This window comes from Dermacentor albipictus, unplaced genomic scaffold, assembly GCF_038994185.2.
Source record: "Dermacentor albipictus isolate Rhodes 1998 colony unplaced genomic scaffold, USDA_Dalb.pri_finalv2 scaffold_23, whole genome shotgun sequence".
Taxonomy (NCBI): Eukaryota; Metazoa; Arthropoda; class Arachnida; order Ixodida; family Ixodidae; genus Dermacentor; species Dermacentor albipictus.
In genome coordinates, this window is record NW_027225577.1 from 1,518,250 (window position 1) to 1,541,248 (window position 22,999).

General features: G+C 45.3%; 2 protein-coding genes across 3 annotated transcripts in view; one reads left to right on the plus strand and one right to left on the minus strand.

The window, feature by feature from the left end:
- The window catches only part of LOC135898902 (diuretic hormone class 2-like), a 375,756-nt gene that overhangs the window by 277,843 nt on the left and 74,914 nt on the right, over positions 1 to 22,999 (minus strand). The gene's annotated exons all lie outside the window — the stretch shown is intronic.
- LOC139046647 (uncharacterized) overlaps positions 1 to 22,999 on the plus strand; it is a 99,378-nt gene that overhangs the window by 5,636 nt on the left and 70,743 nt on the right. Inside the window, exon 2 of the mRNA XM_070529530.1 lies at positions 22,197 to 22,338. Coding sequence (XP_070385631.1) covers positions 22,241 to 22,338 — 98 coding nt within the window. The 5' untranslated portion in view covers positions 22,197 to 22,240. The remainder of the gene's footprint in view (positions 1 to 22,196; positions 22,339 to 22,999) is intronic.

Genomic DNA, 22,999 nt, shown 5'->3' on the forward strand with positions numbered 1-22,999 from the left:
GGAAACAGGTGTTGTTGTTGGCCATCTCTTTCTCTCATCTACACAAATATGACAAATATTGAACGATAAAACGCCGTTCTTTTTCAGATCTCTTAATAATATGAGAACACACGAACCTGAACAGGGACGATTTCAGATGGTGTGCACTAATCTGGAAAGCCCACGTTATAAACGCCTCAAAGACAAATTGTCTAACTAAGCTTTGCCTCCTCTTCAATTATCACCTTTCTGAGATGGTCTTAAACGTTTAACAAGTGTAGGTATTGTAATAACTTACTATTTTGTTTCTCAAGCAGGGTTCCTAGAGGTTCCTTCTACGCACAAAAGGGCACTTCAATTGCGCAGCGCTAACGGCTAACGTGAGTCAGGAACCTAATAAAACCGGTATCCGCGCCAGGCTACTCAGGGAAATAAAATCGGTCCCTAGTAGAAGCACACTATAGGCAGGGGGCCCCTATTGTAAACCTCCCTCATGTGTAACTTGTGCAATGTGTAACTGTGGGCTTTCTGGGTCATAGCCACAGGGGAGATTTTCAAAGAAAACATGCGCCAATTATTTAGCTATAGGTTTGTACATACTCTATCAGATTTAAACAATGTGACCATGGGCTCAATCTGTGTCTGATGAGAACGCAGCAGCTGTAAGCCGTGTTTCCTTGGGTATACGGTAATCACGGGAGCGAACGATCGTTTTCAGTTGCGTCAGCTATCACTCACTATCGGCGTTGAGCTCATTACGTCAATTTCCTTCGCTGCGCGCCAATGAGCTTCCTCTTATATTTGCAATCTAATGGCAGACAAGCAAGCACGAGCAATCTGCCAGAACACTGACCCCCGCGTATGTGCATCCTTGCCGTGTGAATAGAATTCAGGCTTATATAGGGTGTTTCACGTAACTTGAACTAAGGATTTAAGAAAAGTGATTAACCACAGCTGAATGAAACCAACGGCATATGGTTTGCCGTCATGTTGCGCTCCTCCGTGTATTTTTATGTTCCGGTTATTTAAATAATTAACTAATATCAAATATGCAAAATATGTCATATTGAATTTAGGGCCTAGTGCGTCTTGTTACCTTGCGCAAGAAATTCAGAAACAACCGATCCAATTTCGGGGGGCAAAGTACGTACTGCGTGGTGACTTCTTTCGGCGTTTAAAGAAAGCCCGCGAAAGAGGAAATAAAACCACGTGACTACGCTCATGCGCTATCGTATTGCAGCGCTCTCAACCGCGCTTCCTGCGAAACTGGCAAAGTGAGCGGCGAAGTGATCGGCCGCGGCTCTAGGCATCGGCTTCCCAGTGCGTCAGCGTCTTCGACGGTGGCACACGGTAAGGGAGCGCCGTCGTCCTTGATAAGCGATAGGCTCGAAGCACGGTTGAGAGCACTGCAATACGATAGCGCACGAGCGCAATCACGGGGTTTTATTTCATATTTCGCGGGCTTTCTTTAAATGCCGAAAGAAGCACCGCGCAGCATCTGCGCTGTCACCAAAAAATTTTATCGGTCGTTTCTGAACCCCCTCTGCAGCGTAAAGAAACGCACTTGGCCCTAAAGTGAGTATTTTTAATAATTGTTCTCAGAAATTTAATAATTGTTCTTGTTAATTAACTAATTAGGCGGAATATAAAAGGATACTTGGAGGAGCAAGTGTCGTTGGTTTCCCCCAGCTGCGGATGAACACACATTTAAACAATTGGTTTAAGTTTCGTAAAACACCCTGTACATCCAGGATCTACGAATACTAAACAGAGTTATTGGCGCCTAAGACGCTGCTGAGGACGATGCACGCAAAGAAAGGAACGTACACGTGAAGCTTACGCAAGCTTTCTCACGAACGTTCTGCCCTCGTTCCCTCAAAGGGCAGGCCTAAAGAAGGAAATAATAATAATGCACTGACGTAAGCGTAGGGCAAATTCACATCAATGCGAGGACATCCAGTGAACGCGTTGCTATGCTGGTCCCGTTACAACATAAACTTATCCCTATTCATGTCAAGTTTGAAAGGCCCGCATGTTACATGCTCAGTGCAACGGCGAGCCATGCCTTTGATCGCTTTTACACAGCGAGGAAGTTGCGAAACAGCCTATTCCTAAAGGAAACACTATGATATTTGCGTAATGCTGCAGCTCATGAAACTGAAACGACCTTAAAGCAAATGCTGACATTTCTCTCAAGCTATAGGTGCAAGTGGAACACGGGGAACTTCCGTTTCAAAGCACGAGCACTTCATCTTGATGCGTATTAGGTGCCCTTGTTTTCAGGTCATGCTCTATTACTGCTCACTTCACCTATTAGTACGGTTTTTCCTTTCGCGTTTGCGTACATGAAATAATAAAAGTAAGTAATTTACGACAACATATGAAATATTAATGGTGTTTCGCGCAGAGACTCCTAAGACGTTATATATATAAGCGTGTGTGCTCAGATTTTAGACACCATACTTTTACTTCTCTCATCTTTTTTCTCTTCTTTCGCCTTCTCCCAGGGCACGGTAGCCGACCGGGCTCTGTCCTGGTTAACCTCCTCATCTCACCTTGCGTCTCCGTCTCACTCAGTCACTCATTTCCTCACTCACTCACACTCAAGGTCATGATCTGCCAGTTTTCTAAGAGGGAGAGCAAAATCTTTTTCTCATGTAAGCATCTGAGCAGTCTGCTTACTCAACTCGTTCTCGCCTAACATTCCGTCTGTAAGTCCGAAGGTTGAGTTATTCTTTAATTATGATTGCATAAATGTGTCGCTCAGCCAGCCTTCAAAGGAATGACGTCATTTTTTCACCACAATGGCGCCAAGTCTCTTTTGCTCGCTTCCGCTAACCTTCTGCAAGCTAGTCGTGCAAATTAGCGTCATCTAGCCAACGCGCCGTATGCAAATAAGCAATAAAAGGTCTTGTATCGCAAATATGATTCTTCTAAAGAAAGCTCTCAGTAACTCATGTGGACCAAGCTTTCTTAACAATAAGACAAGTCGATGTGGAGGAACATAACGATATGTATAAAACGCATGCGGCAAGGATTTGAATACAGCGCATCCCACCAGCCCGTACTACAAACAGCTTCCGAACCAGACATCCAAAGCTGATGGTGTTTAGGAGGACTTTGTGAGAGTGCGTTCACAGAGCAGAAGCCACCCTCCATTGTCGCATCCGCACGAGACCAGCGTAAACTCCAGCGTGGCAGTTCAACACGAGACTTTGCGCGTCATCGTAGTTTGTGCTGTCGACTTCTTGATGACATCAACTGTTATTTATTAGAGTGCCCTGAATTCGATGCAGAATGTGAAGTGTTGATAGGTGGACTGAAGCGCGCACACACGCAAGCGCGAGTGAGAATTCGTTTCCGCGAGGACAGTGGATATTTAGGAGCGAAGTGCTCCGGCTCCTTCTAAATGTCCTCCCTGCTGCAGAGCTAGAGAGCCAATGGTGAACCATGGGGACCTAAGTGGTATGGGTGGCGTGTAGCCTTGACGCCCATGTCCACGTCCATCCTCATCACTGGTATTCCTTTGCGTTAATGTTTAGGGGATTTACGTGCCAGAACCACGGTCTGATTACAATTGAATTCGGGGTTTTACGTGCCAAAGCGATGATCTGATTATGAGGCACGCCGTAGTGGAAGACTCCGGATTAATTTTGACCACCTGGGGTTCCTTAACTTACACCCAATGCACGTCACCACGGGCGTTCTTGCCTTTCACCCCCGTTTAAATGTGGCCGCAGCGGACGGGGATTTGATCCCGCGACGTCGTGCTTAGCAGCGTAACGCCAGAAGCCACTAAGCAACCACGCCAGGTCACTATCTGATTATAAGACACGCTGTAGCGGGGCAGTCAAAACCAATTTTTGACCACCAGCGGTTCTTGAACGTGCACCTTAAATCGAAGTAACACGAGGGTTTTGCATTTCGCCTCCAGCGAAGCGCGTCCGCCGTAGCCCATAAGCTTAGCTCCATAAGCTTAGACCTCGAGCTTAGCCGCGCAGCGTCATAGCCACTAACCTACCGCGGCAGGTCTTCTTCGCGTTACAATATGTAGTGGTTATGTTGCCGCATATTATGTGACGGGCTTCAGACCCTACCGCTCTTGACAAGCATTTTCGCAAGCTAGGGGTCGGCTTGCAGCAAACAAAGTTTCTCCTCCTCGTTAGCATCCGCGTAAGCGAATAACATGACTGCGTAGAAATGTTTATTCAGTAGTTATTAACATCTCTGCAGCATTCTCATTCGCCACTCGCGCATTTGTCCGCTTAACAATATCCACGAGCCAAGAGGCAGTTTATATATAGCAGCAAGTTACTGCATGTCTCTGTCCTGAACTGAACGCAGCGTGTACACGTCTCACAAATTTCGAGTAACAGAAACTGATTGTAAAAGAGCAATATCCTTTTGGAGCCTTGATTCTGTCAGTGTCGTGATGTAGCTATAGTATGTTCTCTAACGAGCTACTAATTTGTATACAAGTAAGTAGAAAAAAAGACTTTTTAGGGCTTAATCATGCCTTAGGATTAGGCTTTGGTCTCTTTCGTGAATTACTTAAGTAGGCGATCCGTTTTTCTTGAAGAGAAGTACGTTCGGCTCAAGGTGCGAATCAAGGTATCCCATTCATAATTAAAGCGCCATCTCTTGTGACGTTAAGACAGCAAAGCACCGCTGCAAGCGGGCTTAATAGGTAGAACTTAAAAGTCTATTTAATCAACGACGACACAGACCTAATGCCCCAGGCAACATTCTTGGTCGCTAGCTGCTGAATTAGTTACCACAATAAACGCGCTTATCGATAATAATTAGATTATCTAGCCACTGAAAATAGCTCAATATCTTATTTATTTTATGCTCACGGCGCCCACCAAATAAATCTGCAGGACTGCATTGCTTATCTCTGAATTTTTGGTGCTTTCCCCACGAAAAAGGCGCAAAGCATTCCAAAGTCTCATCTTTTTTTTAGGCTCACACTTCTTTATAGGAACGGCTACTGTAGTCGTGCTTGGGAAAAATACAACTGATGATGGTGTGCTAAACAATCTGCGTAACCTTCAGTATACTCAAAGAAGAACGTATTCTGATGGTTATTTTAGAGGATAAGTAGCTGACTAATAAATAAATAAGCAAGATAATACTATACGTCACGTACAAACACCTTCAATGACGTAAAGGTCATGTCTGGCCGGAGAAGATATTGCAGTGTACAAAAAAGAGTATAGAGTCGTAAACTTATAAAAACAAGAGGGCTACCATGTTTGCAGACGGGAAACTTCCGGAACACTTAAACTTGGAAAATATCGCTGTACACTGGGACACAACCAATAAAACAAGTACGACAAACAGGGTGCTTTTGCAACTTTATCACGAATTACCGACTCGCCCGAGTACACACCCTGTTCCAAAGCAGGTTGCGCTGCCAAGCCATGCGCAGCGGAAAGTATATGGACCTTTTATGCTTTAATTCTTTACTTGTGAAAAGTGCTCACAGCGTACCGATCCTATTTCTTTCCAAAGAAACGGCCAGGTAAGTAGTGTTACATGTGACACCAGTGTGGCGACCAGTACAGAGCACGTGAATAGTGGTACGAACAGAAAAGGCGTGCTTATATTTACGTACGTGTCACTTGGTTAGCGAATTGAATTTGATTAACAAGACAGAAGATCTGTTCTGTTCATATCCCTTGGCCCGTACGTAGTTTGCATTTTTCTTTCTTCCCTCATTTTTTTTGTACGATTGTCTTTGCACCAGCGCTGCTCTCGCCGAGCTACTTCGGGCTTCCCCTTGCTTTAATTTTAATTAGCTTTTGTGATCAAAAATTGTTTAACGTAGGAAGGGAAGCGCGTGTTCCAACTATTTCACCGATGCACGCATATTAAAGCAGAGACCTTAAATTGAAGTTTCCTTCGCCCGAGCTCCGAACTCGGCAGAAAAAAATACTATTTCTTTCTTCTGCGCTTGTCATTCTTTCACCCTTCATAACCAGTACGTTAGACCACTCCACCAACTCCATTCGGCTCTTCTCGGAAACGCAAAATGCTTCGTGACCCTCATACGACCTTGAACGGAGTCGGGCCAGCCGGCGATTAGTTCAAGTTCAGGGCACTCTCCTTCCCGATTTAAAGAGAGAAAGAAGGGGGGGAAATGGCCTAGGACGGGAACTGGCCGGCGCTTTTAAAAAAATCTCGCCATTCTTGTCTCAAGACGAGTGCGGAGGGAAGGACAGACAACGCTTCGCACCGCTGTCTCAGAATCGTGGCCGACAGCGGCTACAGCGGTGCACGTCCTCGCCAGCAGAGAGAGAAAGATGAGCAAAGAAAAAAAGGAGGGGGGACAGACCGCGACAAGACGCGCGCGAGATGCGCGGACGCAGTGCATTGGTCCGACTCTTCGGCGCCTCGATGTCGCACACCCGACAAGGACGAGCCAACGCAATTAACATGCGGCGCGCGTGACGCGCTCACAATTCCATTTAACCGGCGCGACGACCAGACGCAAATCCCGATGACGAACCAAAGTGAGACCGACGGCCGGCCGCCTACACCGCAGGAAGGAGGGCGCTAGCGGCCCCGGCCAAAATGGTCGACGACTGCCACCCTCGATGCTCACAACAAGCAGACGATACGTTTTGCTGTGCGTCAATCGTTGTTTTGCCTCTCAGGCAGCAAGTGAGGGAAGAGGCTGGAGCGGAGGAGAAAGAGGGGAGGTAGAGATAGAGCGAGCAGCGCGAGGAGGGAAGAAGAGGGACGCGAACTGAGTTATCCCGGTAACAGAGTTTTCCAACCCGCGAGCTCCCAGCAAGCGGTGGCGATGGTCCTAAAGACGAGACAGCGTCGACGGGCGCGAAGGCGTTCGAGTGAGTCCCACGTGACGCTGTTCGTGAGTGGAGGGTCTGTCATCTGACATTCACGTTCCGCACAGAGTTCATCTCACTTTAAGGGGGATACTACACGGCTTTATCTGCTTTTGGGGTGATGGGCGTCAGGTGAAAGAGAGAGTTTTATTTAACGGGAACTGGAGACGTCTGTCTGGCTGAAGGGTTGGCATGTTGCTCAGATGTGGAAGGAAGGGTGGAACGGCATACACAACAGGGACGCAGCACAAAAGCTAACACTTGTTGTTGTTACCTCGCGTATAAATATGCCACTTCCCCCAAAAATATATAAAAAATATCAGCTGAAGGTTAGCGCGCCGTCCCTGTCGTTCTTTCTCGTCCGCGTCGCTTTAGCGCTATGGTTCGAGTGACTGTGTCAAACCAACTGGCCCAATAGATACTGTACTCCCAATTTCGCCGACGTGTTTCTGCGGCGTTTATCTTGCGACGGTGACAACGACAAATACGGCTTCCGTAGTGCACCAGTGATAAGCAGCACTTTCCCCCGAGCCTAAAGAATGTCGCGCTTCGCGAGGCGCAGATCACCACAAATTCTTGACGCATTGTTAAAAAAACCGAAACAAAAAAGGACGATGTGTGAGAAGAGTACAGAAGACAAGATGAATTTCCTGAAGATCGTTACACGTTACAAGAATTGGTGAGTCTGATAATTGTAGTTACATATAACGAACCTGATTGGTGATTGGTGGCTTGCGCCGCATTTAGACTAATCTGGTGCAGCCGTGTCCGAAAATCACTTGGACAAGCGCCGAGGCATGCGAAAAAAAAAGACAAATGCTCACATAACGTGTAGCACCTCGTCGAACACAGACTATAAAATATTAGAGATCGGTCTAATATATGTGCGAAGTGGTTTGGTGGGAAGCAGAAAGAAAGTGCTTCCTACCACTCCACATCGTCTTCCAGTTAACCCTATTACGGCTTCAACGCTGCCTGTCGGCCATACGATTCTCAAAATGCTGTGGTGACAGAGGCTTACTAGTTTATTTGCATCGTCCACACGAGACGTGAACATTTTACACTGTTGTGGAGCGAGAAAAACCAAGACTTCGTTAATAACAAAGGCCACATCTTGTTGAAAAATGGGTCGTTATGGAGTGTAAGAAGTGCGAACATCGACGTATAAGCAGCATCAGCATCGAAAATTTAGCAAAATTATTTCGTAGTGATGAACTGTGTCTTTATGTACCTCGATAAATATTTTTATAAAGTGTTAATTATTTTTAAAACAGATCACTGTGTGTTAAATATTATGTGGCATAAAGATATCTCACGTCATTCCAGTGAAAGCGTTGTGACCGAACTAAAGCTTTGGAAAATGTCCCCTGCGTCTTTCAATAAGAACACTTCCTGCATTAGTATGCAGCATTACAGCATTTTATCACTGCTGTCAAGACATTAAAAAAAAGAATAATCAATAACTGGTGTGTTTTACAACTAGGTCACCTTCCTTCAGTATCGATCAAAAATATGAAGGCGATGGGTTTGTTTTTTATCTATAAACGAAGTAAAACTCTCGTGCAATAGAAGCGAAGAAACAGGTTCTCAAGTTTCTTCTAACAATCGCCAAAATACTTTCCCCGAAGTCAAGGCTTCGTCTTTCTACTGATCGCAACGTCCCCCCTGCTAGGGGCAGCAGGTGTTTAGTTTGACTGTCTGTCTTTCTTTGGTCTGGTGGTCACACTGAGGCTTTAAGGAACTTCACTTTTTTTTATTCAAGTTATTTTGTGCGCTGAAGGTAGTTTACTTGAAAATAAACGCATCTAGAGAGAGAGAGAGAATGCCCCTCAACTGTCAATGGGGTGAAAACTCTTGCCCAAACTTCGGCAACAAAGGACAAATTTAGTGTAATCGGCTCTGTGCCGTACAAGGGCAATCTACAACGTATTCGCAAAATGGGCTTCTTCAAAAGTGCACGCTGGTGCGAGGCTTTCACTTATACCGTAATTACCAGATAATAAAACAAACAAGCTGGTCTGGCTTGGTTTCTTTTTTTCTTTTTTATTTTGTGCTGGCCTAGGTACAAGGAATCGAAACGGCATGCATTCCAAAAGAAGTTCGAAAGGTCAAGGACGTTAGGAACTGCATCGTCTCAGTCGCAATGTTGCATAAAACGCTCATAGCTGTCGCCGACGCCCCGAAGTTCTGAACTGGTTAAAGCGTAGCCGATCGCTTCACAATAAAGAGCCAGTCCACCATTTATTTTCGGTTTTGAATATGCGCAATCCTCTTTGGTGTGCCTGGGGTCTTGTCCTTCTCCTCCTACAGACACGACTATGCTACAGCTTAATTCTTTGTTGCTGTTTTTTTTCTTTTTTGTTTTGGTTTCATTGTTTTTTTTGCGCTGGTGGCGTTCCGCGGTATGAGAGTTGTATGAGCACAAGGACCAGAAAACGTAAACCGGATACGTCTCCAAAGAATGGTGAGTTTTATGCTGCCTGCCCGATTCAGCACGCACCTACAGTAAGACAGGCATACCTCGCTTGGTTGGAGTCCATATATGTCAATGACACACATATATACTTATATATATATACATATATATATATATATATATATATATATATATATATATATATATATATATATATATATATATATATATATATATATATATATATATATATATATATATATATATGTATTACACCTGTGCGTGTTCGGAGAATAACAACACGAAAAGCAGTGCAAACTTCTCTTGAAACTCACCTGCGTGTGTCCCGAAAACCGATTATTCCCGTATACATCTTTATGTTTTTTTTTTCTCGTTGCCGCGTTACGCGACAACACTTGTTTTCCACGACCGCACCAGACAGACGAAAAGCTGGCTTTGAAGACGACGCCCCTTCTTCTAGACGGCGCGCCCTTTTACTGATTGCGTTACGCGGCTGCAATCTCGGGAAGCAACGGGGGGCCAGGCAGACTCGCGACTTCTCGAAGACGACAGAGGGCGCCTTGCCAGATTGCTCCTCTGTGAAGACACTGAGCCCTACCTCGCGCTTCCCCCCCCCCCTTTTTTTTTCACCCGTGTTTCAGACTTCGCCCCCGACGTCTAGTAAACGCAACTTTAAACGACAAGAAGGGCTGCCCGACCAACATAGTGCCGATAGACTACTACGTATACCATAATCACTGGAGATGGTGAAAGCGCAGGGAAAAAATTTTCTTTGTCTAATCTACAGATGCGTATATTATTTCTTTATGGGCGCGTTACGAGCGAATCCTATTGCTGAAATAAGGCATTTTTTTTTAAATTTCAGCCATTAATTGTCTGCCACCGCACATCCTATCGCGCTAATTCCGCAATCCATACTTTGATTGCTCGCTCAAAGTACGAAGAGAAAACTGCAGAGCCCATCAGCCCTCTCGCAATACGGCAGTTTTCTTTTGACTCTTGCATATGCAGCCCTTACATCTTTGACCTAATACCTTTAATCAAGCAATTTTACCTACAGTCAGAAGAAAATTAAATAAGCTACAAAAAGTTACAAAAAGTCTGTCAGCGGTCATAATGTCCATATCATCGAATACATGTTCCCAATACATTTGAGAAGTTTGGATCAATACACGGACATGGTATTTTGTATTGGAATAATGTCTATTGTTACTAATATTGATACGCCATATACGAAAGCTTGGCTTTCCGCTTGCTAGTTTTTCTTGCTGCAAAGCGAATCCTGCGCACTTATTGAAACTTCTATCCCTACTTAATTCATGCCTTCATGGTAGCCTTATTCACTTTATGGCAATTCTCCGAAATTGATGCTTGGAAATAATATTATCGCGACCAAAAGTGAGAAAGCGTTTATGTTCGCCACGCCCAGCTACAAAGCTCTACATGTCAACTCGCAAACACTTTCGTAAGATTATGTTAGCGCGATCATCCCATGTAACCGAAATTACAAAACGCACTGGTTACTAACGTACCAAAGCGAGGGAAATATCGTGGGACAAGCATAAATATCAGAAGACGTCGATGTCCGGATTTTAACATTTCAAACTGCACTCAAATGAATAAATAAATAAATAAATAAATAAATAAATATGATGAAAGAATCAAGATTCACGCACCAAATTCTCTGCATGACAACCTAAGAAAGCTCTACCGTATACGCCTCTTGGTCTCGCAACAAAGTATAACCAAAAGAAGTTGAACAACGACTGTTGTGTAAACTGAAGAAGTGATTATGACTTTAAGCTCGTTATGCTTTGTTTAAGCTTTGTTATGTATGCTGCTACGCGCATAACATTCTCACCACTTAGGCCTCGTCAGCTATGGCAAAATTTAAGTCCGCAACTATGGACTGTCAACATCAGTACATCAGTTCGCGAAGTGTTGAAGGAAACAAACATCTCTAATTTTCAGCAACGTGAAGTGATTGCTGATATTTGGTATACATACGCATGTCATAAGTGCACCGAAAGGTACCAGTCATCACTCCGCATGCACGTACATCAGTTCATGGGGACATATCGGCCACGTGCGCTATCATGAATTGCACAATGGCTGTCCACTGCACCTGTTTTGTTTTATTCGTGGGGGGAACCTAGTGAAATATGGGAGCATAATGTTCCGATTGATTAGCTGTATTTTCCGTGGCCAAGGTCATTTGTTCTTGTCCTTCGTGGTTTTTTTATTGATTTACTTTTCTAGGAATCGCGAATAAGTGCACGGTTCAACCCAAAGTGCACGAAAGGAGACCAAACCATTTTTGTTGCTTTCACCTAATTTAATAATACCTTAGATTTTTAAAAAGACGTCATGACGTTCACGTGCTTACACTTTTTACTGTTCACCGTTTACGAGATTTATAAACGATCACCGAAGTCTTGCGAACACGTTTCGAGCCTCGTTGAAAATGATCAGTGCAAAAGCAAATCATTTTGCCTGTAAAGCGTGTTTTGCCTGTAAGGCAGATCCGTAGTGCCACAAAGCTAGCAGATCACAACCAGGCAGCTTTGGTCCGTAAAGCAAAAATGTATGATGGCGGTCTATGTCCATGTCTGAAAATGATCATTCAAACCACTGTACGGTTTCGAATCTTGATGACACAATGGCCTCTTTTTTGTTCCCTGCGATACCCACAGCTCTGGCGATGTTTCAGATAGCGTAACGTTTACAGAACCCGCAATAGTCGGTCGTGAAGGTTGGAGTTCACAGCCACCACTTAATCTGCAGGTATCGTTTTCCAGCATTTCTTAAAATAAACACGAAGAACGGCTGAAGCTTGTGGCATCAATTTACAGGAGTGGGGCTACACGGCTTCTTAGAGGTCCGCTATTGCGCAGACGCAAAAGCTCCACGAAGGCCAAGATGACGTGACCTTTTTGGTATATCCATTGGAACATTGCTGAATTGGATGCTTGTTTTCTTGGTTAGCGCAGAAGAAAAATAACGAGCGCTCTCGCCTCGTCAAGACGGCAACATGAGAAGGGAAACAATGCCCACCCACCACATCTTCTGAAAGCAAGGGCATTGAGCAATTCCAGAAATATTTCATTGTAATTTCCAAACCTACTGCAAGGCGCACTGTGCTCCCTCACATTGAAAACAATAGGCAACGCTTAGAAAACGCATGACATATGCTGTGGGCTAGGGCATAGCGCTTCTGATTAGTAGACCACGCAAGCTTATCATAGGTCCTGCGCAAACTCTGCATTACGCATGATATGTATATATCTAAAACTTTGTCAAGTTCTTAGTATGCTGTGACTTCCTTTACCCTAAGACACTGCGAAATGTTTGAGAACTTCTTTTTCTTCTAAAGCTAAACCATGCCCCGCGCGTACTTAAGTGCAGCACCACAGATGCCGCAGAGTGTTCATAGGAAGGCCCGGAAGAGGAGTCTCGCTGCAGTACACACTGCTAAGGTGTGTCGATGATGGCAATACGTTGTGTCTCTATATTTCTTCAATACTAAGCGTACTGCCGTCGACAATCATCGTCAGATGGGGTTCTGCCAATATATATATATATATATATATATATATATATATATATATATATATATATATATATATATATATATATATATATATATATATATATATATATATATATATATATATATATATATAACCTTTGGGATAGTGTATTCGGAATAGAGCTCTTATGTCTCTGTATGACCTGCCGCGCAAGCCAGACATGAGCAACAAGCTCGTAGTTTAACGCTGCCCTGATGGACCAGGCGCGGAAAAAGAGACGCATTCTCGCAAGACCCAACTATTGTCAACAGTGTCTGATAAAATTATAAAAGGCAAACCTGAGCACAATAATTGAACGCGCAGTGCATCGAAGAAACACTTACATATAGCGGCTTACTAACATGTGTTTCCACGTGTTGCTAACTAAAGCCACAAGCACGTGGCGAATACTTCAGCAGTACTTCAAGGAAACGCGCAAATTTTCGGCCATCATCTTTCAGACACAATTAGCTCTCACAAGTAAGGAGACACCCTACTAACTTTTCGTAGACGGCCCAGCTTCGTGGTTACGGGTGTAATTATTTCCTCGGTGAAAAAAAATGTGCCGTTCCTTTTAAAGTCGGTGCAGGGAATTGTGAGTGAGCACCGACCGCAAATAGTTTCAGTCACGTTGGTGCTCAATCACGCGGATAGATTTACGGCGGTGACATCATAAGTGGCGCCGGAATATTATATTTTTCTGCTCATTAAATGTTTTCTTATTGAACATCGTTCTTTTTTCCCCGCGTTTCGTGACCTAATACGAGACCGTAAGAAGTTGTAATATCCGCGGAGCAAGTACTCAAACGAGAAATAACCTTCATGTCATTTCAATACGGTTACTCAAGTTACTAAGATAATTGGGTGCGTTACTGTAAACCAGTTTCAAGTTAACATTAAGGCCTTGCGGAAATTTCAGTGCGGCAATCACAAAAAAAGACGTAACCTGAGTGTTGAATGTCTTTTTAATCCTAATACCACCTGCCTAAACTTTCCAAAGGAGGATCTGCGTTAGCCAGCACGTTTTTAAAATACCGCGCCTATTTCGTCAGTAATAAAAAAAGCATAAATAATATGACCAGTGCTTTGCATCTGCTTCCCATTCCCGGCCCCTCTACTATGATATTGTCACATTCAGGTGACGGTTCGGAACACAGTAAAGCAAAACTGTTAATTACGAAATTAACTTTATTGGGCGATCCTGTGCCCACAAAAGGAAGTCACACTCGAAGCACAACGGCAGCGGCCAACACAGTCTGCGATTGTCGAAATCTGATCACGGGTCAAGCGCGTCGGCTTTTACGCACTACTCGTCAAAGGTTCCAGCGTAATATAATCGCTGGTGGACGAGTGTTTTACCACAAAATACTACACAACTCGTGTCGCACATACCATCGGATTACACGAGGTTCGGTGACAACAGGCACAACAGACAGAATCAACGATAACCTTTCGATCAAGTTCCAAGTCATGCAGGCGCGTCTTGCTCTAAGCGATAACATTAAGTCGATAGCGAGTGAAGTGCAGTCCCCGAGAAGAGGATAAGTACACGTGTCAATATTTAAAAGAAGGCCGATATTTTCTCGCGATACCTTATTCGATAAAAATTTTCACGCTCCTGGGGCTTCATCAGTGGTCAGAGAGAATCTACGTCCGCGTTTTCAATGGGATCACCATCCGTGAACGATGGATGCGAAGAAATTCTTGAGCTTTACGCACCACAACCATGATCTGGTTGTGAGACACACCCTAATGGGGGTCTCCAGATTATTTTGATCACCTGGAGTTTTGTATCGTGCACCCAACGCATGGCATAAGCACATTTTTCGCATTTCGTTCCCATGAGGCCGCTGCGGTCGGGATTCGATCCCGCGGCCTCATGCTTAGCAGCGCAAACGCCAAAACCACTAATCATCCACGGCGGATCAATGGTGAACGAGTGTGGCATATAACTGAGCGGAAATCACTGCTACAAAATCACGGCCCCGGTGCCCTAATACAAAGCCTTATCTTAATCTACCAATAGGCTTGACTGTGCTACAAACTTAATCTTCGCAGGAGCAAAGAATAATTTCAGACTCACACGCGCTTTGATAGAGAACTTTTTGACCCACCAACCCGTTCACCTCACCGTCTTTTTACCTTTTGAAGCACGCCATCTTAGCGAGAAATGCGTATTAAACCTTTTCTTTTAGCAATTCAATCGCGATAATGGGTAGCGCTTACGCACTTTTCACAAACCGTACGGAAGGAGAAAAAACAAGATGTATCGTGGAAGCTGCACCACGTGGCAAGTTGCGCAACGTGTGGTCACGTTATGAACAACGCCAACGTGGTGTGGCTTCGTGCGGGAGCATGCGTCGCCGATTTTGAAACGAGCCGTAGAGGTGCACTGTGCCGCGACTGAAGGTGGGAGCTGCCGCCTTTTATAATTGGCTCCCGACGGTGGTCACGCGCTGCTGTGGGCGACGCTAATGTTCTGGGAGGCCGGAAAGCTGCGAATCGGTGTCCCTTGCCTGCGGAGAAGCGTTTGCGAGATTGCTTACAAAACAAGTCCTTGTCCGAGGCCTCGCTCGTCAAGCGAGACACGCGGCGAGTGTCAACTACACGTGTGGCATACGAGCGATTGATGTGTTAACTGTCTGTTGGGGGACGAAGGTCCTCAAGCATGGACTACCGACAAGCGTAGCTAGCCGTGCCATATTGAATAATAAACCCCCACTGCGAAAGAAAGCGAGAAAAACGAGAAAGCAGCAGATTTCAGCGATTCTTTGTGCCCTCGACTAGTTCATTCTGACAGCAGCATTCTCACAAAGTGAAGACCACCATCTCCCTCACTTGCTCTGCTCACTCACTCACTCACTCACTCACTCACTCACTCACTCACTCACTCACTCACTCACTCACTCACTCACTCACTCACTCACTCACTCACTCACTCACTCACTCACTCACTCACTCACTCACTCACTCACTCACTCACTCACTCACTTACCTACCTATTTATTTATTTATTTATTTATTTATTTATTTATTTATTTATTTCGGTTGCCTGCTTCTTACTCAAATAATTGTGTTCGCCAATTACGGGAAACTGCACTAGAACTCAGCGGGTAGAGATTGGTTTGTTAGCTTAGAAGGGTGTGGTGGTAAAAAAAAATAAACATTTAGAGCAAGGAATGAAAAAATACATACCTAAAATATATATCTAACATAATATTTGAAATTTAATTATCACTGTATGATAGTTGAGAAAGAATAGCATTGATTAGGTAAGCTCTCACTTTTTCTTCTTTATGATGTATGCAACCTCCCTTCTGTATGGTGTAGAAATACTTGCTGTGAAACTCGAACTGTGTACATGGACCGGATTTAGCACTCTCAGACTTACGCCGTCTGAGCCGGGTATATTTAGTTAATTAAAAGGCATAGTATTATTTAGCTTTTTTATTCCCAGTTGTTTGAAAAAAAGGCTCATGCTAATTTCTTCTCTTTTTTTTTCTTCGTTCGCGGTGTCGTGACATTTTACTCTTCAAATATAGTTGATTCGATAATATTGTTTCACTATGTTTATTTTTGTTTGTTTTGCGTAAAACAGTCGCATTTCTTTGTTTACATCACTCAGTGTCCAAGCACCTACTTGCCCGACGCGACCGCAGCGCTGCACTTGAGATTGCCTTCAAATTAAGCCGCCTGCCAACCATTTTCTCTTAAGTTCGCTTTTTGTGTAAATCAATATTTGGGTTGCAGATGAGGAGGCATCGTTTACTGCTTCTTGCTTTTAAGGCTGGGTGACGCGTTTTGAAAGTACCGCCGGAAACCTCCCAGTAGGATGAGGCCAAAACTTCTACTACTACTTACGTGCTGAGAATAATGACGCAGTGCCACCTACGATATTTGAGTGATTTCATTTCCTCTATACATTTTCAGTACCGCTGTACAGGGCCATTGGTGCCTGTGTAGTGTGAGCTACCCCGTAAACTACGCGGCGATTGGCGTTGACATTGTGTGTATGCTTTTGGGGTTGACATCCACCAATAACATTATTCTCGGCGCATACTCTCCTGCGAGGGTGTGCTGTGTTTGTGACTTATCATCGTCATTGTCATGTACGCCCGCCTCATCTGTGCCACGTGCGTTGTCCTCATGAGCACGACAGCGAAGAATTTCACACGTACGCACCGCCATCTTCTCAAGAAAAATTTATACCAGATGCACATAACGTAATCCTTGTCCACTGCAGTATTCATCATTCTGGCCTCCGAATTACATGCACAGAGGCCACCGCTCTCAGGGTCCGCATGCAGCGCAAAGCTTTCCGCTAAACGCATAGCCCCGCTGCTGCGTAGCAACTCAGTGGTAAGAACGTCCGACTCCCAAATGCACATAGCGTCATTGGCGTGGTTTATAATTCCAGTCGCGGAGGCTGTGGAGTAGAATTTTTGTTTCGCGCTATAGCGATGGCGAAGCTAAGGATGATGAGGTGGCCTAATGACGCAAAAAATAAAAGGTGCCATTGTGTCTCGTTTATGACGACAACCATCGCTAGCTTAACAAAATGGACGGACGCTACGGACGGACAAGGCCAACACAGTTTCGAGCTCTTAATTGCTGTAGCAGTAAAATAAAAGAAACACGTGACTTGTCATGATCGTACAAGTGTAGCACTGCATAAGCGCTTGAAAAGTTCATGCTGAAGAAAATCAATAAGAACAGAACGTATGCAATCCGAAATCTCGCGTAATAACAAAATTTACTAAATTTATAAGGTAGCATCATGTCACAAGAAAGAAACGACGAAGGAAGACTACAACCTAAGTTCGCACTCGAGCAGCAATAAGATAAAACGGGAAATGATAATGTAGCTATCCTAATCTAATTATTCCTCTTTTCCCACTTTGGTACGACCGGCGCTGCGCTCTCATTATCACCAGCATTGGCTAGGGATGAGCGGTTCATGATAAGGAAAGAACGAAATCGATATAAAGGAATCTTTACGTCATACCGGCCAGTATCTCGAATATATCTGCGGCACGAGAACGAGCACATCGTACATAGAAGTGATATGACATCGATCGATGATCTTCAGGCGCCGTCATAAGCAACATAGAACTTGTGGACCAACAGTTTCACAAAGAAGTAAACGACAAAGAGAAATATTTCAGCCACGTACTAAAATACATAACGGAAAAAGGTCTGCTGCCTCGATTCCGGCAGCATTGATGCCTTCGGGTAGCATGTGCGGGTTTATTAACCAGTTGCCTTCACCCATAAAGATCACGTGCACGTGACGCCTGCGACAAAAAAAAAGAAAAAGGCGTTCCCCATCTGCCGTCAAGGCCTTGAGGTGTGGCTCTGGCTGGCACTCACTGGTTTAGTTTTACGGGATAAGCATAAATACCCCAGACAGTGGATGGGAAAACGGCGCCGCAGTAGCTCAATTGATGAGAGCATCGCACGCATAATGCGAAGATGATAGTTCGTGCCCCACCTGCTGCCAGTTGTTTGTTCATCCACTTTCATTTCCATTAATTTATCATTTGTTTAGTTCAAATAATAAGTACATGTAATTTCCAATGCTGTCCTAGGTGTCTTTGTTGGCTTCTTGTGATAAGACTAATAAAAATCAGGCCCTCAGTTTCCTTTTTTCTCGTTCATCATGTGCAAAAGCACGCTTTAAAGGAACACTAAAGGCAAATATTAAGTCAAGATAAAGTGATAGATTACTGCTCGAGAATCTCTGAGGCGTTATTATTAGCGCGAACAAAGTCTTAATAATAGAGAAATTGAGGTAAATCCAGGACATGGTTAGAGACTGCCCCGGGACAGTCAAGCACTTGCCCGATGACGAAAGCACTCCGTGGTTAAATCCTGTCACTAGTACTCAACCATTCGTTGCGAAAAACATCCTTGTATTCTATTATAAGACGAAACAAAATGCTGCTTGTCCAGTTCTATTTCATTTTTACAAAAAAAGAACTCATTGAAAGACAACGACGCGGGCGGTCGAAAGGTTTCGTTTTCGCTCGACTACACGCCGCCCACGCTTTCCCGTTTCGGTAGTATCATTATCGCGTAGTGCTGCAGTGATTTTGCTGGCTCGCGAAACTCGCGCAAACTGCAAGTAGCAGAGAATTCAACTTCCATGTGATGTCGCGGGATTCCCGAACAGTCTACGCCACTTGACCAAAAAAGCAGCTGCAGCGGCGAATCCACCGCTCTGTCTTGGCTCGGTAACGCCGTCTGTCGGGCGGGGTTTCCCTCACTGACGGTAGCAAAGGGTACTGATAGCGTATGCAACGTCACCACTCCGCCGGTTTGGCGGCGGGAGAGAGAGAGAAAACAAGGGTAGGAAAGGCAGGGAGGTCAACCAGAACAGCATCCGGTTTGCTACCCTACACTGGGGGTGGGGGAAAGGGGAATAGAAAGAGGAAGAAAGGGAGAGAGTAAGTACTAAGTACGTGTGGGAGGGACACCATACACAATGACACTATAAACGGTCTGTTAAGCCCGTGCACTTCAAGTACCGCACTAGTGCACGAATCACTTTTCGAGCTAGTGACGGGTGTGGCCACGGTCCGAGTATCTGTGACTCGGTGAACGGTCTCGAGTCAAGTCTGCGTAAAGGCGGGAGATTTGAATTTTGAAAACGGCATTCGGACGGACGAACGGACGGACGGACGGAAAAAAAAAAGTTTATTGGGGAAAGGACCTGCGAGGTTGCCAGCCCGGGCTCAGGCCACCCGGGCATTATGTGTGGTGAGGCATAGCCTTTCCACCGCTGCCCAGGCCCGCTGGATAGCACATAATTGGTCGTGTAGCTCCGGGCTAGTCAGAGCGCTTAGCCATCGCTCCTCGAGAAGGTCCTTTAGATGCAATTTTCTCGTAAACTAAGTATTTTCTTGGCGTGAAACAAGCGTTGCGAGGTTTCTGGAACGGTATTTAAACGGTCCACGTCGACTTAGTATGCATTTGGGGTCACTTTAAAGAGCATAGTAGAGTTCGTATTTTATAATAGTTCTTTTTACTCGCTCTATTAATTTCTTCTCATTCGTCCCGCTGAATGGCCAATTCCAGCAATTCGAGGCTCGGTTTCAAGTAAGACAATTAGCTGCACAGCAAAAAGGAATAGAAGAAAATGGTAAGAATCTTCATAAAAATGGGACCTCAGAAGAGAAAGACGAGCCAGTGCATCACCGGCCGATAAACAAAAACCCAAATATATTCTTTCCTCCCTGGGTCATTGGCACGAGTGCCGCTGTCAACGAGATCGGCCAAGCGGCGCCACGGGAGATAAGAACGGAACCTAAGAAAGACAAAATCCCGCTTGTAATATATTCCCATCTTGGTGGTGCGCCCTCGCCTTTATCGTTACTACACGGCCGCCGCGACTGAAGTCCCAAAACCATCAAGCGTGCCATCAAACGCCAGGATGTAAACACGTGCACCAAGCGTCGTTAAGCAACAACTCGCCGTAACGTCGCCTGCCTCAGGACTACGACGAGGGCGGTAAAAGGCCCGTGACCCTTCTCAGCACAGAAAAGACTTGACGGCGCGTTGAGGCCATGCAACCAGGTCACCTGCCGAAGATTAGGGACGTTACTACATTGGAACCACCCGTAGGTAATAGCGCGCGTTAAATTCTCAATCACACTGTGAAAAGCGTGCACCTATAGTGAGCACAGCACCGGATATAATGAATCGCGCAATGCGTTAAACAGCGATCGCAGATTGTTTGCTTCGCCGTTAATCAGTATTCTATGATGTACTTGGTTAAAACAACGATGACGCTGGTTTCGTGCACATGCGTGAAGAAAAAAAGCGAGCGATAAGAAATACGTTAAATTTAAGAAAAAAAACACAACCTCTGAATTGCTGATATGTTGGTTGTGAATGTTGGTAAGTACGCCAAGTTACTGGAGAATACGGTGATGCAAGGTAACCTTTTCGATGTAAAAAAAAGCAGAGTATCTCATAAGCATACAAAACCAGGCAGTAAGCCTGGCGTAAGTGATGTGTTCATTTTGATTACGTTTGCACATGTGTGGCCATGGTGTATATATGTGCGTTTTGGTGGGAGATTAAAAGCAGTTGTTAGTAGCACTTTTGTGTGTGCCCCTCTCATTTCGTGATCGTCCTGGTTTGCGCTATTCTGTTTTACTGGACATGTACCAACTCGCTCCTACAGAAGTTTTACTGGTATCTGTATATTTTACGTATTTTCAACTATATCTACAACACAACTCATACTAAAGCAACTATCACGATGTACGGGCTTCCTCGCCGACTTACACTTCCTCATACCTCTAAGATGAAACTTATTTTAAACTCAACTAGAAAGAAAGCTGTCTCAAAGCTGTAAATGTTGACGTGGCCGCTCCTGAGCTCTTCGCGCAGCCTTACACGCCTAGCCGAACACAGCAAACGCTGAATAAAACACTTGCAGTGAGTCATCACAGAGGTCAAACCCTTACCTTGTTCTTTCTTTATTGCTACGATATGCAGCGCCGAAATATACCCTTTAAGATATAGGCCCTGACAACTCTTAGTCTTGGGTTCCGGCTCACGCGTTCGTTACGCCCGACCTCCAACGTGTACCTCCGACGCGGCGCGACGTCCCGTTCACCCCTTTTCGCAACCGCCGTCGTAGTCCCGTCTACGGTCAAAGCGTTTACAACTCTCAGCGCACGTTTTGTGCCTACAAATCAACGCTGTCCCCGAAATCACATTCGGCACGGAAGAACGAGAAATAAAGAAAAAAGAAAGGGAGCTATCGACCCACGAAAAAAAGAAGAAAAAGCGTGAAGCACGCTCACGTAAACGAGCAGATAGCTAGCGATGAAGCACCGTTAGACGGTACGAGGAAGGAAGGGAGACGTTTAGGGAGGGAAGGCAACAGGCGGGTGAAAAAAGCGCTTGGGAGCAGGCGAGTCGAGACCCATCGCGCCGCGAGCGACCTCTCCTCCTCGTTGTGCTCCTCTTTGCCCTTACGCTCCTGATCCTCCTCTTGTTCGCAGCTGCGAGGAAAGCCCCGAGAACACGAAGGCGGCGCAGTAGAAGGCGCGCCCGCGCGAAGGGCAAGAAAGGATGACGCTACGTCACTCGGCCTCCGCTCCGTCAGATTGGTCAAGCGTGAAGCGCGGCGGAGAGGGCGAGGGGGAGGCGCGACGCGCGCCCTAGTGCGAGGAGGCGAGCGAGAAAGGGTGCGCGCGCGTTCGTTATAAAGCCGGGCGCCGATCGCGAGCTTTCGGCACGCGGTTGTACGGTTGTACACACACAACTTGGAGGGAGCCGTTACCTTTCCTGCGAAAGTCGAGTCCGCGCCAATCACCTCTGGCCGGCCTTCTCCTCCGTACGCAGGCCTAGTCTTGTCTTGTCCGACCACCGGCTGTAGCGACGCAAAGATGGTCACCACCACCCAGTGCAAGCTCCTGGCCGCCTTGGCCCTGGTGCTGCTGTGCTGCGCTCTGGCCACCACCAACGCTGACTACACCGTCGAGGAGTGAGTACTGGATGCCCTGATGACACCGCGGTTAGCATGGGCGGACACTTGGATAGGGTGAAACTTTTCGGGAAAAGAGGACGGGAGTACGTATTTTTGCGATGCCTCTAAGTAGGACGGCATGTTTCCACTACCCGAGATTCGTAGGTTGATCAACGATGATTGGAGAGTTAGATATGGCATCTCCACCAGACAGTCATTGTAGAGACCGCCTGTGTGGCTACTGCGAACGACCTTCCGAAAAGCGGTGCGGAGACGAAATTTTGCTGATAAAAAATTATTCAGCGTTCTCCAGGTATATCATTATAAGTCCAAAGGGAAAAACAAACACGCCGTAAGTCAGCAAGCAATTCTGCAGCCTTACTTGAGAGCTAGAGTTTTCGTGTGGCTGATTCTGAAAAATCACAATTGTTTTACTTAAGAATTCCAGAAAAAAAATTTGCTCGGTATTTTTCTTAAACGGCTGTGTGTTCGCGTCCTTAAAGTGGTCGCCCTGAAATAGCACAAACTATTTCCAGGACAGGATAACCTGGAAAACAACGAATTCACAGCCAGATTTGTACGCTTACCAGAATGCACCTTGTTCACCTTCTGTAATTTTTGCCAGAAATCGAAGACTTATACAATTCACTCACTTTGCAGCTTCCTAAGACACCGTGTC